We start from the raw sequence: 14,523 nt of genomic DNA, 5'->3' as shown, positions 1-14,523 counted from the left end.
TTCGTCCTCCCGCGAGTCATGTGCAACAGCTTTCACTGATTTTTGATTTCTTTTATTTCTTTTTATTTTCTTTTTTTTTTTTCTTTTTTCTGCGTTTGGGATGGATGAGACGTTTCTCTCGACCATCGCTCGACTTTGACGTTGGATCGCAGTCCCCACCATTGTCCGCTCTCCTCCTTCTACGCCATGACCCCGCTGCGAATGGAGACGAGGTGGTGAACCTCAACAGTTCAATTTTCCTCTTTTTTTTTTTTTTTTTTTTTTTTTTGGTCATGTTTTCCGCTGTTCGTCCCGTCGGCTGCGTTTGTTTTTGTTCTTGCTCCTCAGCACACGATGTCATTGCATTGATTTGTCGTATGGACACGGTGGCAGCTTTGATCAGACAACCTTCCGCTTTCTCTCTCTTCTTGCGCTCGCTCGCGTCATTTTTGAGTGTGGATCACTTGACGCGTTTTTTTTTTTTTTTAATTTCGTTGCCATTTTCTCTCGTTTCTCTCGTTCTTTGCTACTGTCACTGCCAGTCTCGTTTGGTGGTGGTGGTGGTGGTGGCAGTGGTGCGATCACCCCCTTTGTGTCACCTCGTGTGTGCTGCGAAACCAGCGGCGAGTGCTGCATGATGGCTGATCACAAATCCAAATCTCACTCACTCAAATCCTCACTCACACTGTTGACGTGATGTCCTTTGCTCTGACTCTCACCCTTTTTGTGTGTGTTTGTGTGTGTGTGTGTGTGTGTGTGTGTGTCTCTGTGCTTGGCGTGACTGCAGGCTGGCGAGATGAAAGAGTACCTGTTCAAGGTCTTGGTCGTCGGCGATATTGGCACTGGCAAAACCAGCATCATCAAGCGCTACGTGCACAACATCTTCTCCATGCACTACAAGGCCACCGTATGTTGCACGCTGCATTTCAGGCATTTTGGTTTTGATTCTGGGCCCCCGCAACTGTCATGCTCAACTGTGAATTGTGAATTGCGTTAGATTGGTGTTGATTTCGCTCTCAAGGTCATCAACTGGGAGCCCGACACTGTCGTCCGTCTTCAGTTGTGGGATATCGCAGGTCAAGAGCGCTTTGGCAACATGACACGAGTACGTGGTGGGAAATCTGAAGCCCAAAACGCTGGCTTGGATTTGTGTTGATGGTTTTTTTGTTTTGTTCTTTCACCCCACTCTCACTTGTGCAACCCCTTCAGGTATACTACAAGGAGGCTGTCGCTGCTATCATTGTCTTTGACGTCACCCGTGTTTCGACATTTGAGGCTGTGCAAAAGTGGAAGTTTGATATTGACGCCAAGGTCAAGCTGTCGACAGGCGAGGACATTCCTGTTGTGCTTCTTGCCAACAAGGTATGCGTCTTTTCGCTTGGTTTTGGGGCTGTTGAGTCGAGACAGATTCTCGAGTGCAGGCTTTGGCGTCAACCCGTTGATTTCTCACATTTTGCGTTTCGAATTCTTCCCCTCTGTAGTGCGATCTTGCCAAGGAAGGCCTGGTCAAAAACAGCGCACAAATGGACAAATTCTGCGAAGACAAGGGCTTTGCAGGGTGGTTTGAGACGTCGGCCAAGGAGAACTTGAACATTGACAAGGCCTGCCGATTCCTCGTCACAAAGATCCTCGAAAACACCCAATCCAACCAACCTGCGCCCGAAGAGAATGGCATTATCCGCCCTGGCGGCCCAGAACCCAAGCAAGAAGCCAAGGGTGGATGCTGCTAAAACAACAACAACAAAAAGTAGCGCTGTTATTTCCATTCCTTCCTTCCTTCCTTCCTTCCCCCAATTCCAAGCAATGCGTGCCGGTCGCACCAGCGCTTGCTTGGTGTATTTTGACTTTTTTGTGCGTCGATATGTCTGTTTGTGTGTTTTTTGTGTTTGGTGTGTCGAATTGGTCGCTGTGATTTGCTTCTGATATGTTTCACCATGTTCGGTCCCCCACCATTTACGATTCTTTGTAAAACTTGATCTTCCTTCCAAAGTGCCATCCCGGCATCCTTTGCAGCCCCTTTGTTCCAATGGATCCAATGATGGCATTGATTGCCGAACAGTACAAAAAATTCTACAACTTTTACAAAAATGTGTTACTGCAACAGCTCAGCCGTTGAATCGCGCATGTCCTACGGGGGTTCATTGAGGTGCGCCTTCAGCGTGTGTTCGCTCCCAATTCTGCCTTCGCTCTGTCTGGCGGCGCGTGAGATCCTCGCGGTCTGACTTTGACATTGGCAATAGCAGCGCCCGCGCCTCGTCCACGCGCCGATTCCGCTCTCTCGCTTCTTCCAGATTCCGAAGCCGCCGCACTTCAAACTGTATCATGATCAAGCAATCGTGTGAGCAACGGCACAGCGGCGGAGCGCGATTGATCGACAAAACAGTCCGCACCTCGCGGCCCAGGCAGTCGTCCAGCGCATTCTTGAGATCGTTGCAGGCGCCCCAGAACTTGGCAACCGAGTGTGTTGAGTGGCACTGGTGGAGCTGTCTCACCAGAGCGGGAGGCGGGTTAGTGTGAGTGGTGTTCCATTTTCCACGCGTCTCTCTCTCTCTCTCTGTCTCTCTCTCTCCCCCTTGGTCCCATTTCACTCATCACTCCGAGCCTGATGTATGCATTACCTGTTGAATCACATTGTTGCATTCGTCGTTGTGCAAGTGCTCAGACAAGCTCGGATGCACCATTTTGTTTGTTTTTTTGCTTTTCTAAGCAACTTTGAGGACTGCTCAGTCTTTCTTCTTCTTCTCAGAAACACACACACCTCAAGAAATGATGCTGCGCCATGTCGTGTCTCGGATGTCGTCTGCAGCTGCAGCTCGATCTGTCATGACATGCTCAGCGACGACGACGGGTCGATATGCATTGACCAGCAGCAGCAGTTGGAGCAGCAAGCCGAGTCTGATCTCGCAGGCACCCACCCGCTCCGTCTCGACTCGCCGATGTAACAAAAAAGCCAAGTCGTCGACTGTTTTGCCTGATTTTCAATTGATATGACTCTGTGTTGGCTCACACACTGTGCTTTGGGGCGTCTCTCTTCAGTGCCAAACGATCGCACGCGAATGGGCGGCGCACAACAACATTTGCTGAGGCAGAGCCGAGTCCTGCGACCCCGCAAGCAGCAACAGCAGCAGCAGCAGCAGAACGCCGAGGCTGTTGAGCACACGGACGCTGGGATTGTGGAGAGCGAGCAAGCGCTGGATCCTGCTCTGCTGGGAACGGGCAACGAGGTCCTGAACTCGGACTCCCCGTCTGCGCCGCTGCTGAGCCATGCAGGCCTCATCATCAGTCGGCAAATCGAGCTTGCCAACCTCTTGATTGGTACTGCTCAACTGCGATGGATGAAAGTGAGCGAAAAACAACCTTGAAAAACGGTCTAACTATCAATCTCTTTGTTCATTCGTGCTGGTTCTCCCAGGCTTCGAACAGGCAAATCGATACGAGCTGCGAGATCCACTGGGCAACCAAGCTGGATACCTCGTGGAGAAAAAGACCTTCGGCACAGCCATTATGCGACAGATTCTGCGCTTGCATCGTCCCTTCACGGCGTTGGTGCTGGACACGGCTGGCAACCCGGTGCTGCGCCTGCATCGCCCCTTCACACTGATCAACTCGACCGTGTACGTCGAGGACCACGAGGGTCGACCGATTGGCTTTGCTCGGCAAAAGTGGCACTTGTGGCGTCGCAAGTACGAGCTCTACCTGATTGACCGTGAGCATGCCTTGGTCGTAGCCCCAGATAGCCAAGTGAAGGCCGAAGGATTGTCACTCGATATGGGCAACTTTGGCAATCGCTGGAGCCCAACGTTGCCTTCCTACCAGTGGGGCGATGTTGACATGGGTCTGTGGTCCTGGGTGTTTGATGTGCGCGATCCCAATGGCAAGCTGCTTGCGCGGATTGACAAGGACTTCTCAGGTATTGCACTTACTTGATGTTGAAGAGGAGGAGGGGTCTGTGGAAGGCAGGGAGGGCGAGGGGGGGGCGGAAAAGGTTGGAGACGTGATTGTTATTTGTTGCATTTTCGTTGTTGTGTGTCGGTTCTCAATTTGCCTTCATGGATGATTTTGCTCGCTGTTTCACGACCATGTCCTCTTCTCTAGGTCTCATGACGGAAATGTTCACGGATGCTCACAAGTACATTCTCAAGATGGACATGCTGGAAGCCGAGACGCCCGCGAATGAGTTGCGAGATCGCCCGCTGTACTTTGATGAGCGCGCAGTGAGCTTGGCATGCGCAGTTAGCATTGACTTTGACTTTTTCTCGCGCCACAGCGGGGGCGGCAGTGGTCTGGGCCTCTTTTCGCTCTTTGCCTTGCTTTCCAGCTGAGTGAACGAGAAAAGTTCGAATAGCGAGTGCATGCTTGTGTGTACGCAGCTCTGCTTGCGCTAGTTAGCCTTGTCGCGCAACCACGCAATCCCTGTTGACGCTTGCGAGAGGGTTTATGTTGTTTCGTTGTTGATTGACTATTTGTGAATCCAGCTTCGCTAATGATTTGTGAGCAAAAATGACTGTTGCCACTGTATTGTTCGGAGGCCCTTCTGAGTGACCTTTTGATGAGGAACGAGTGCACTTTGCTACCAACCCAAACCGATCATCTCAGTCCAAAAGTCTTGTTGTTGTCGCTGGCTGCACAATGGCGCAAGTTGAGATTGTCACGCCGGGAACCCGCCTCGGCACGACCCAGGACTTTCTGCCCGGCGCTGGCACCTATGTGCGCCCTGACGACCTCAACGCAATCGGCGGTCGCGGCAGCACGATCGTCGCAGCGCTCGCTGGGTTTCGTATTGTCCAGCAGCCGACGACCACTGCGCATGCTGCTGCCAGCGCGAGCACTGCTGCCGCGTCCCATGCAATGGAGATTGACGACGACAACGACGCAGCAGGAGCAGCGTCAGCACGACAGGTAACCGAGGACATGGTCAGTCGGGAAGGGGACCGATGACTGAGCGACACACATGGACGAGATGGACCAGCAGCCGGTGATCGTCGGTCTCGCCTAGCCCGATGGCGTGCAGACTCTGGCATGCACTGTTGTCCAGTAGACGCATACTTTGGGACTTTTGAATGGGGTTTGTTGGCTGGCGGAATCGAAATGGAAGACAGGAATGACTTTTACACCCATCCAGCTAACTGCAGTAACTTCGAACTGTGACTTTGTGTTCCGATAGGTGTTGCCAAGCATTCATGTGGTGCGAGATCTGCACGACGCAAATCCTATTCCAGCGATTGGCAATGTGGTGACTGCAACGGTAAGTTAGAGAGAGAGAGATAGTTTTGGATTAGTTTTGGATTCACTTTGTCACTTTGGGCGCAACGTCACTCAATCGCGATCGTTGTTTAGGTCACGAGCATCACGTCAAGGTTTGCCAAAGTTAATATTCTATGCGTCGGATCAAGTCCGCTGCGAGAACCCTTCCATGGAATGATTCGGTGAGTGCCAGAAGCAGTTTTACAACGGCTCGCGTTCCCCAATTCAGCCGTTGTGCTGTGACCAATGCTTTTGCTTACATCAATCTCGTTCCTTGTCGTGTGCGTGTCACCATCAACGCAGAATTCAAGACGTGCGGGAAACAGAGAAAGACAAGGTTGAAATGTACAAGTCGTTCCGTCCCGGCGATATTGTTCGCGCTGAAGTTGTACGTGCATGCTGTGTGTTTGTTGGTTGCACTCTACTCGGGTGTGTCTCCGTGTCGATGTTTGTGTATGGTTGTCAGCGAATTGAGCGCTGAACGTGATGATTGCGGCATGCTTTTGGCTGTTCGCGCGTTTGTTTTGTTGTTGTTGTTGTTGTTGTTGTTGCTGTTGTTGTTGTTCTCAGATCTCATTGGGCGACTCGCGCTCCTATTTTCTGGCAACGTCCAAGAATGATCTTGGTGTTGTCTTTGCCGAGAGTGCAGCAGGTTTGTCGTTTGCGATTCTGGATCTCGAGCTTTTGAATAACAAGTGTTTGCTTTGGTTTGGCACTCATTGTCGCTTGTTTCGACGTGTTCTTAGGCGCAAGCATGTTGCCTGTCAGCTGGTGCGAGATGCAGTGCCCCAAAACCAAGGCCAAAGAGTTCCGCAAAGTTGCAAAAACCTTCTGATTTGCGCGTGTATTGAAATGAACAACATTGATAGCGTCCAACTCTCCTCGTTTGTTTGTTTTCTTGCTTCTTATATCCATCCAACCGAGGCAACTTGCTGAACTCGTTCGGAAGATATTGCACGTAGCTATGCGCATTTCTGGGCACTTTCTGAGCGCGACTTCCGCATTTGGGAGCAAGTTCAGTCTTCGTTGTTGTTTTTTTTCTCTCTCTGCTGTTTCCTGTTCAAAGGAGCATCATCAACCACAACCACTACCACTACCACTCCAACACCTATGGGCTTGCTATCAGAAGGGACGCCACTCAGCTGGGCAGACGTCCAGGCGTCGGGGGTGCCTGACACTGTGCGGCACCATGGCATTCTGCAGTTCCTGTCCATCTACCGCCGGCTGAAGGACCGCCGCGGCGACTGCCTCAAGTTTGGCGACGAGGTCGAGTACATTATTGCGACGCTCATTCCCAGCGCCTCTGTCGGCGGCAGCAGCAGCGGCAGCGGCAGCAACGGCAACAGCAGCAGCACTGCAAGCGGCAATGCTCACCCCGCGCAGGCCGAGCAGCACGAGCAGCTCCCTCCGCAGGCCGACCGCACTGCGCGTGTGTGTCTGCGTGCGCAGTACATCTTGGAGCAGCTTGGGCAGGAGGAGCACCACGTCGACGCGTAAGTGCAGAAGAAGGGAAGCGCCCTTTGTTCGACATATTGAAAAAGCGTGTCTCCAAAACCAAACCAAACCAAACAGGGACAACAGCACAGCATCGACGAACACCCATCAGTTTGTGTATGGATGGCTTTGACGAAATTGCTCACCAAAAAATCGAAGGGAAAAAACAACGAAAATCAATGAACAGTCAAACAAACAGAAGAGAAAAAAAAAAAAAAAAAAAAAAAAAAAAAGACCGCGAATTTTTTGATTTTTTTTTTTCTTTCTTTTTTATTCGCCGTGTGTGTGTAACATGAGGAGAAAAAAAAAAGTGGGGGAAAAGCAATGATAGTCGTATGATGGATGCCTGATGATGATGATGGGACAGAGGGAGGAAGAGGAAGTAGGGAAAAGTTGGATGTCAAACATTGAAATGAACTGAAGAGGGATGTATGGGGATGGATGGATGTATGGGATGCATGGATGAATGATTGGCAGCGGATGATTTTGGAGTTTGGTTTGCGGAAAAAAAAAAAAAAGCAAAAATCCCATTGTTTTTTTAGCTGTGTGTGGAAAGTGCGTGAAAAGTGATACGTCGGCTTATTCAATGTGCTGGTGATGATGGATGTGAGAGAAAGAGACTGAGAGCGAGAGGGAGAGAGCGAGAGAGAGCGGGAGGCATGCGGTTTCGCGTATGTGTTCTACGTCTGAGAAAATCTTTTGTCTTTCTTTCCTTCTTTCTTCCGTTCTTTCTCGCTTGATGTGAATGCGTGTGCTGCGACTCAACTTGCACTTGTACTATTTGCCTTGTTCTCGATCTCTACAGCAAACTGCTCAAGATGCTGTGGCGCCCGGAATATGGCCGATTTATGATTGAAGGTTTGTTCCCCCTCGCTCGTCCTCGTCATTGCAATGTCCCATTTGTACATGCATACACCCTGGAATTGTTGAATGAAAAGATGTCTCATGCACATGAATCTTGATACTCTGCTCTTTCTTCACCTCGATAGGCACTCCCGGACAGCCGTACGCCGGCTCCATCAGTGACTTTTTGACGGTCGAGTCCAACATGCGGCTGCGACGAGAGACAGTGCAGGCCCTCCTCAGGCCGAACGAGGTTGCGCTGACAGTGACCAACTTCCCGCTGCTCGGCACGCCCAATTTCACCGAGCCTCCTGCCGCTCCTCGCGGTCCCGCTGCTCGCTCGCTGTTCTTCCCCGATGAAGCCATCAATGCTCATCGACGATTCCCGTATGTGTTTTTCGTTGTCGCTTTTTTTTTCTCGCTGTTGCCTGTTGATGTTTTCACCAACTCACTCGATTGTCCGCCCGATTTTGTGCGCACAGAACCTTGACCCAAAACATTCGCGAGCGTCGTGGCAAGCGAGTGGCAATCAACATGCCAGTGTTCCGTGATGTCAACACCCCCAAACCCTTCGCGCCCAAGTATGACGATGAGGAAGCTGATGCGGCGGCTCTGCCCGAGCACATTTATATGGATGCCATGGGCTTTGGCATGGGTTGCTGCTGCCTACAGGTACTAGTAGCCTTGGGCAATTGCTTGCTGCTGCTGCAAAAGTTTGCTCGTTTTCGCTTCTCACTTTTTCGCTCAATCAACCACAGGTCACCTTCCAGGCGTGCAGCATTGACGAAGCGCGCCATCTTTACGACCAGCTTGCTGTGATTGCGCCAGTCATGGTATGGGCGGTGAATTTTTTTCTTTTGTTGCGGGATGCGACTTTTTTTGCTAGTCCTGTTCCTCTAACTTTTTATCTTGGTTTCTTTTCTTTTCTTTTTTTTCTTTTTTTCGCCTTCCCACCTGGTTAGCTGGCTCTCACCGCGGCTACGCCAATCTTCCGCGGCTATCTTGCGGACGTTGACTGCCGATGGAATACCATCTCGCAGTCTGTCGATGATCGCACGCAAGAGGAGCAGGGCAAGGCACCGCTCAAGTCAAGTCGATTTGTCATTCCAAAGTCTCGATACGACTCCATCGACTCGTACATTTCACAAGACCCTGCTCTTCGAGCCTCGCATAACGATATTCCTCTTGTGATGGACCACGGTCACTATGCAACTTTGCGAAACGGCGGTACGTCTGACAAGAAGAGCAAGCTGCCTCTGCACCTGCAAAACATTGTCTCATCCCTTTTTGCGCTCCTCGTTGCCCCCCCCCCATTCTTTCTGTTGCCATAGGTGTTGATCATCTCCTAGCGCAGCACGTTGCCCACCTGTTCATTCGTGATCCGCTTGTCGTGTATCGCGAGCGTCTCAACCAAGACGACGAGAACGAATCGGACCACTTTGAAAACATCCAGTCGACCAACTGGCAGACCATGCGCTTCAAGCCCCCGCCGCCCAACAGCTCAATCGGCTGGCGTGTCGAGTTCCGAGTCATGGAGGTCCAGCTGACGGACTTTGAAAATGCCGCCTTCACGCTTTTCATTGTCCTCTTGACCCGCGCCATTCTCTCCTTTGATCTGCTGTTCTACATTCCCATCTCAAAGGTATGCTGCTGCGGTGTTTGAATGACACGTTGTTGCAGTCCGTGTGATGAAGGATGGTTGCTCATGCCGCGTATCCCCTACCATTTTTTGTTTGTTTCAGGTTGACGAAAACATGCAAACAGCGCAGAAGCGTGATGCCGTGTCGTCTGGCAAGTTCTTCTTCCGAAAGAATCTTACTCGCGGTGAGTTTTTTGTTGCTGTTTGTTTCCAGCTGCGCATTGCCGCGAGCTCTTTTTGTTTTAGCCTCCGCATTCTCACCGTCTTCCTGCTTTCCACATCTTAGCCGTGGATGACGATTCGTATGAGCTTATGGACGTGAATACAATCATCAATGGACAGGTACGTGTTTGCTGTTTGTTTCGCAGGCTGGTGGATTGACTCGATCTGATTGTTTGCTTGTTTGTTCTTTTGGTGTGGTTTTGAGCAGGAGGGCGCCTTCCCTGGTCTCCTTCCGCTGCTGAACCAGTACTTGGACAGCATGGAGATTGATTTCCAGTCTCGCTCTTTGCTCGCAAGCTACTTTGAACTGATTTCCAAGCGTGCTTCAGGTGAGAAAGAAGGCCATGCCGGTGCTGCGTCGTTTTTGATGATTATACTAAAATTGCACATCTCTTGTTTTTTGTTTCTAGGCGAGCTGATTACCACCGCCAAATGGATGCGCGAGTTTGTGCAGCAGCATCCCGAGTACAAGAAGGACTCGGTCGTCTCCGGCCCGATTGCGTTCGACCTCGTCAAGTTGTGCGCTGATTTGGGGAATGGAATCGCCACTGCTGAACGGCTGCTTGGTCCATTGCCCACCCAACCTGCTCAGTAACGCGCGCCTTGGCTGCCCATGGATCTCGTGTACTTGTCTGCTGCGACGTCACCCCGATTTTTTTGTTTCATTCCCGCTCGGAACCGCTGGGAGACAGCTGTGTGTGTGTTTTGTTTTCTGTTGTGGAGACTTGTTTGTTGTATTCCTTGCTTCTTCATGTGCTCAGGCATGTTTGATTATTTGGTGGATGTTGAGTTGAATCTGGACTTAATATTCTAAATTCATTGAAATCGTCACAATAACCCCCTTGCACACCTGACACGCTGGTGCACTTGTTTTTTTGTATCGTGGAATTTGTGGTTTTTGTCGTACAGTATCAAGGTCAAAGCAAAAACAATCACGACGCAGAAATTTCGAAAAAGCAAGACAAAAAAATTTGGCAAAAGTAAACAGACATATTCACGACCGTCCTAGCGTGGCTTCGAATGAAGCGTGGCTTGGCAGTCGTTCACTAGAATGGATTTACGCCAGTCACAATCGCCTTGAAGCCAAAGGAGATGAGTGAGCCGAGCGACAGGCCGAGCGACAGACAGAAGACCATCATGGTACCGGCAATCTCCTTCTCGTGGACTTCGACCTTGTTGGGAGCATACATCATACAAAGCGAGCCGAAATAGCCGTTGGTGGTGGCAAAGAGTGCCATCAGGATGAAAGGCCACGCGTCGCTCGTAAAGACAACGTCGAGTCGGGTCCCGCTAATGTTGCAGAGCATAAAGAAGGGGATGAAGATGGTGCGCAAGAGAATGGGAATCCAGACGTACTTGGCGGAAGGGAAGGCAAACCAGCTAGCAAGGATGCGGCCAAAGTAGTCGCCGAGGTTGAAGAACAAGAAACAAGAGACTGCCGTAAACAGATTGTTGAAAAAGTAATTGTCTGGGTCGGAGGCGGCCGTGTACGAGTTGATGGAGCTCGTGATACTTGGGAACACGGAGAGCGTAACGAAAAAGTTGTAGCCCACAGCGAGGGCAAGCGGCCAGATGCGCTTCCAGACGTCGCCAAAGTCAAAGCTTCGAGCGACGGTGATCTGGGATCCGCGCTCAGAGTCGTGGTTGGAGCCGTTACGCCGCCGAAACATGCTGAGGCGCATCTTGGTGGGGCTGGTCGTGCTGTAGGTTGAGGGCGTCGGGGACGGCGGTGCGGGGCTGCTTCCACCCATCGGGCCATTGACGATAACGCTCGAGTCCAGCGGAGAGGAAAGCATGTTATCGCTCAACCGCGAGGGTGACAGGAGGGGCGAGGAGCCTTCGCCCGAGCCGTACCGCTGCTGCTTGTCGCGAAGGAGGTTGATGCGCGACTGGCTTTGGACAGCCTTGTGGTGGTCGGCCACTTCCATGTAGAACTTGTACACGGGGAGACGCAAGAGAACGAAAAAGCCAATCAGGCAGCCGAGAATGACAACCACCGAGACGGTAAAGTACGCAATCGCGCTGACTTGCTGGTTGCTCGAGCCGACGGTGGAGAAGATGCTTGCGAGGGACACGATAATGCCACCCAGCGCCTGGCCAGACATGAGTGCGCCAGTGTATCGCGCGGGGAGCATGCCTGCAAGACCAAACAATCCTCCTTGCAGGAAGGCCGTTGTGCCACCGCACAGAATAACCGTCACGAGGGTAAAGCCGAAAAAGCCTTCGACGGAAACCGAGTCCATTTTGACCATGATGGTGGTCAGCAGGAAGGAAATGAACTGGACAACGAACGGACCGACAATGCGCAGCTTGACGGGGAAGAGGTGCTGGAGACGGAGGCTCAGAGCCAAGCACAGAATGTTGGTCCCCTGGAACGTGAAGGTAAAGTAGTTTGAGTACGACGATTCGTACGCGGTTCCGTTGAAGCGGTCGCCAAAGTACGACTCGGCAGTGATGAAGGCGTTCCACGGGAAGAGGCATCCGACGCCCAGCAGGAAGAAGATCAGGAAGGCAACGTTGAGGCGGTCGACAGGCGCCTCCTTGCCCAGCAGCGTAGCACGCTCGGTGCCGATGCGTGGGAGCTGTCCGGAAGCACTGGTGTTGACCTGCAGCGCAGCCTTCTTGGCCACGTTCTGCTGAGCCACCTCGTCAAAGGACTGGCCCACATTGTAGAGCATTGCGGCCTGCTTGACCTGGCGCGCCATGTCCTCGTCCGCAGCGCCCAGCAGGTGTCTCGGCAGCGCCTTTGCAGGCTGCACTGTCGATGCGGGCTTGGTCGGCGTGACTTGCGAGTGCATTGCCATGCTCGACGACGACGGCACTTGAGGAGCAGCGGTAGAGAGAGGCTGCTGCTCAGTCGAAACCGACACCGAAACCGAACCCAAACCCGACGCCGCGTCGCTGCCAAAGTCGACCAGCACGCCTGTCGCGGCCGGAGCCACGGTCTGGTGCTGCTGCGCCTGGTGCGATTGCGACGCGTGCGCAGTCGCCAGCCAGCTGCCGTCGTCGAAGGCCTGCTGCTGCTGCTGCTGCTGCGAGCCCGCATGATGCGCAACAACATCCTCGCCGCCGCCGTCGTCGCTGTCGCTCGCGTGGCCCGCGTCGCCCAGCAACGGGTCGACGTCCTTGGGTTGCTGCTGCTGTCCTTGCTGCTGCTTGGAGCTGCCGCCGCGACGCTTCTTTGCCATTTCGTCGATCAAAGAAATCGATCAAAAGGAATTGGAAGAAGAAGAAGGAAAGAAAAAAAAAAAAAAAAAAAAAACGTGGACTGTTGTGCTTTTGGATTGTCTGCTTGTTTTGGTGTTGAAGTCGGACTCGATCCGTCTGCCAATCTTGCTGATGCTTCTCTCAACTTCCCATCTTGCTGCAAACTGCTCGTTGCTTTGATTTGTACATCAGACCTCTCCTAGTGCGGCTTGCTGTTGCAAATGCTTTGTTTTGTTGTTCTTTGGTCCCGTCGCGCCACTCGTGATCCAAAACCAGAAACAACAACCAAAAAAAAAAAAAAATGTCCGTGCAGTTCAGGAGCTCATGGATGGCCCCATCTCTTGTGCAGTCAAGCACAAAAACACACTGGCGCACCACCTCATGGGTCTACGCAGTGCGTTTTGTGGGCCAAACAACCATGTGGGCTGTGAGCCCGCGCATTTGTTAGCGAAACAGCCGAAAGTTCGGTCGTCGCAAACCTCTTTCACAAGCACACAAGGGTGTCGACTCTTCAATGCGATATGCAATCTCTGTGACCAGCTGAATCGTTTCTGGGAGTGACGTGAGGGGAGCGACTCTCTTTCTTGCGTTGAAATATCTCATTGAATTGTTGTTGGGAATTTGGATTGCGACTCAAAGTGCGGATATGGGATTGGCGCACCCTCAAACCTTTTCTGCTTCATTTTATGGAACCATGGAACTCGAGTGTACTTGCAGACGCATGTGGCAACGACGCGTTTGATTCGCAGACACAAAACGGAAAGTACAGCGCTTGATGGTCCACCTTCACCCCCCCCCCCTCATTTGCCGCGTTTACTCGGTACCTGTGCCCAAGATCACTTTGTACAATGTCGACATGGTCCAAAATATTTGACGTGATATCAGCAGCGCTGTCGGGCGACACTCGCATCGCCGCGCAGACACTTTCGGAGATTAGACCTGGATCTAATTGCATTTTTGTTGTTGTTGCTGTGGTTGTCAAGCCTCATGCGACACATCTCACAAAACGGAATGCGCTTCTTCTCCATATCCGGCAGTTACCGGCTGCTCGTGGTAGAGACCGGGGCTCGCGCGTGAAAATACCATTTGGGTCGCTGAACAGAGTCTACGTCGTACGCCAAGCACTCGTTTTTGCCCGTGCTGGACAAGATGCCCAGGGAGGTCGTCCGCGGTCAAGTGCTCGCGTTGCGAAATGCTGGCCTCTCCTACAACAAGATCGCCACCCAGCTTCACCTCCCACGTTCTACAGTGATCAGCATCACCCAACGTTTCTCGGGAAGGGCGACGACGAGCGACAGCCCCCGCCCCGGTCGCCCCAGCAAGCTCAAGTCATTTCACCGCAACAACATTGTAGCACAGATCCTCCTCGATGAGTCCGACACCGCACCCGAAGTGGCCGCCACTATGCGCACATTGTCCAAAGTTCGTGTCTCTCCATGCACGATAAGAAGGGTGCTGCATGGTGCAGGACTTGTCAACGGAGCGAAGGTCAAAAAAGCCCTCTTGAAAGAGACACACAAAGAGCGACGCTTGGCCTTTGCACTCGCTCATCAGCATTGGACCGTCGATGACTGGCTGAGGGTCGTCTTCTCCGACGAGACTGCTCTCTATCTCTACAGGAACAACAACGGTGGTCGTGTATGGCGTCTGGTTGGCGAAACGTTGACCGATCGATGCGTGCAGGGCACGGTCAAGTTCGGCGGTGGCCATATCAATGTTTGGGGCGCCATCTCTCGTTTCGGAATTTCGCTTTTCTGCGAGGTCGGCGACGTCATGAACGGCGACACCTACCTCTCAGTTTTGGAGAGCGAGTTGCTAGCAAGCATTCGCGTGTGGAACAACAAAAACGAGATGATTTTCATGCATGACAATGCCCCTTGTCACAAAAGAAAAGA

The 14,523-nt window shown here is 52.0% G+C and overlaps 6 protein-coding genes across 6 annotated transcripts; 4 read left to right on the top strand and 2 right to left on the bottom strand.

Annotated features, from left to right (window-relative positions):
• Positions 1 to 775: 775 nt before the first annotated feature.
• Positions 776 to 1,709, top strand: CAOG_02894 (small GTPase rabE; the record flags this gene model as incomplete). Its single annotated transcript, XM_004363676.2, has 4 exons — positions 776 to 886; positions 977 to 1,084; positions 1,189 to 1,341; positions 1,461 to 1,709. 4 exons carry the CDS (start codon positions 776 to 778, stop codon positions 1,707 to 1,709), a joined length of 621 nt encoding a protein of 206 aa, XP_004363733.2.
• A 306-nt stretch (positions 1,710 to 2,015) lies between these two features.
• On the bottom strand, positions 2,016 to 2,692 carry CAOG_02893 (hypothetical protein). The gene is made up of 3 exons (XM_004363675.2): positions 2,598 to 2,692; positions 2,370 to 2,462; positions 2,016 to 2,294 (listed from the first exon to the last, which is right to left on the bottom strand). Exons 1-3 carry the CDS (start codon positions 2,658 to 2,660, stop codon positions 2,118 to 2,120), a joined length of 333 nt encoding a protein of 110 aa, XP_004363732.1. The 5' UTR covers positions 2,661 to 2,692; the 3' UTR covers positions 2,016 to 2,117.
• A 25-nt stretch (positions 2,693 to 2,717) lies between these two features.
• On the top strand, positions 2,718 to 4,528 carry CAOG_02892 (scramblase). Its single transcript, XM_004363674.2, has 4 exons — positions 2,718 to 2,917; positions 3,016 to 3,294; positions 3,392 to 3,889; positions 4,075 to 4,528. The coding sequence occupies exons 1-4, from the start codon at positions 2,746 to 2,748 to the stop codon at positions 4,299 to 4,301; spliced, it is 1,176 nt and encodes a 391-aa protein (XP_004363731.2). The 5' UTR covers positions 2,718 to 2,745; the 3' UTR covers positions 4,302 to 4,528.
• Positions 4,529 to 4,574: 46 nt separating this feature from the next.
• On the top strand, positions 4,575 to 6,094 carry CAOG_02891 (hypothetical protein). Its single transcript, XM_004363673.2, has 6 exons — positions 4,575 to 4,878; positions 5,144 to 5,224; positions 5,317 to 5,405; positions 5,527 to 5,611; positions 5,794 to 5,875; positions 5,970 to 6,094. The coding sequence occupies exons 1-6, from the start codon at positions 4,609 to 4,611 to the stop codon at positions 6,056 to 6,058; spliced, it is 696 nt and encodes a 231-aa protein (XP_004363730.1). The 5' UTR covers positions 4,575 to 4,608; the 3' UTR covers positions 6,059 to 6,094.
• Positions 6,095 to 6,255: 161 nt separating this feature from the next.
• CAOG_02890 (glutamate-cysteine ligase) lies at positions 6,256 to 10,275 on the top strand. Its single transcript, XM_004363672.2, has 11 exons — positions 6,256 to 6,716; positions 7,523 to 7,575; positions 7,707 to 7,947; positions 8,043 to 8,232; positions 8,319 to 8,393; positions 8,523 to 8,787; positions 8,892 to 9,202; positions 9,303 to 9,384; positions 9,486 to 9,541; positions 9,630 to 9,750; positions 9,832 to 10,275. Exons 1-11 carry the CDS (start codon positions 6,334 to 6,336, stop codon positions 10,014 to 10,016), a joined length of 1,962 nt encoding a protein of 653 aa, XP_004363729.1. The 5' UTR covers positions 6,256 to 6,333; the 3' UTR covers positions 10,017 to 10,275.
• A 192-nt stretch (positions 10,276 to 10,467) lies between these two features.
• Positions 10,468 to 12,671, bottom strand: CAOG_02889 (hypothetical protein; the record flags this gene model as incomplete). The annotated part of the gene is made up of 2 exons (XM_004363671.2): positions 12,309 to 12,671; positions 10,468 to 12,242 (listed from the first exon to the last, which is right to left on the bottom strand). Exons 1-2 carry the CDS (start codon positions 12,607 to 12,609, stop codon positions 10,468 to 10,470), a joined length of 2,076 nt encoding a protein of 691 aa, XP_004363728.1. The 5' UTR covers positions 12,610 to 12,671.
• Between the last annotated feature and the right edge of the window lie 1,852 nt (positions 12,672 to 14,523).

The sequence above is a fragment of the Capsaspora owczarzaki genome (genome assembly GCF_000151315.2).
Source record: "Capsaspora owczarzaki ATCC 30864 unplaced genomic scaffold supercont2.4, whole genome shotgun sequence".
Taxonomy (NCBI): domain Eukaryota; class Filasterea; order Ministeriida; family Capsasporidae; genus Capsaspora; species Capsaspora owczarzaki.
The sequence above is the reverse complement of the archived record's forward strand: the minus strand, read 5'-3'. Positions and strand labels throughout refer to the sequence as shown.

Coding starts and splice junctions, on each gene's coding strand:
- CAOG_02893 (XM_004363675.2), bottom strand. CDS start 2,660: ATGGTGCATCCGAGCTTGTCTGAGCACTTGCACAACGACGAATGCAAC. Junction 2,463..2,597: donor GCAACAATGTGATTCAACAG/GTAATGCATACA, acceptor CTGGTGAGACAG/CTCCACCAGTGCCACTCAAC. Junction 2,295..2,369: donor ACGACTGCCTGGGCCGCGAG/GTGCGGACTGTT, acceptor ATCATGATACAG/TTTGAAGTGCGGCGGCTTCG.
- CAOG_02892 (XM_004363674.2), top strand. CDS start 2,746: ATGATGCTGCGCCATGTCGTGTCTCGGATGTCGTCTGCAGCTGCAGCT. Junction 2,918..3,015: donor CTCCGTCTCGACTCGCCGAT/GTAACAAAAAAG, acceptor GTCTCTCTTCAG/TGCCAAACGATCGCACGCGA. Junction 3,295..3,391: donor GCTTGCCAACCTCTTGATTG/GTACTGCTCAAC, acceptor TGGTTCTCCCAG/GCTTCGAACAGGCAAATCGA.
- CAOG_02891 (XM_004363673.2), top strand. CDS start 4,609: ATGGCGCAAGTTGAGATTGTCACGCCGGGAACCCGCCTCGGCACGACC. Junction 5,225..5,316: donor GCAATGTGGTGACTGCAACG/GTAAGTTAGAGA, acceptor ATCGTTGTTTAG/GTCACGAGCATCACGTCAAG. Junction 5,612..5,793: donor ATATTGTTCGCGCTGAAGTT/GTACGTGCATGC, acceptor TGTTGTTCTCAG/ATCTCATTGGGCGACTCGCG.
- CAOG_02890 (XM_004363672.2), top strand. CDS start 6,334: ATGGGCTTGCTATCAGAAGGGACGCCACTCAGCTGGGCAGACGTCCAG. Junction 7,576..7,706: donor TGGCCGATTTATGATTGAAG/GTTTGTTCCCCC, acceptor TCACCTCGATAG/GCACTCCCGGACAGCCGTAC. Junction 7,948..8,042: donor AATGCTCATCGACGATTCCC/GTATGTGTTTTT, acceptor TTGTGCGCACAG/AACCTTGACCCAAAACATTC.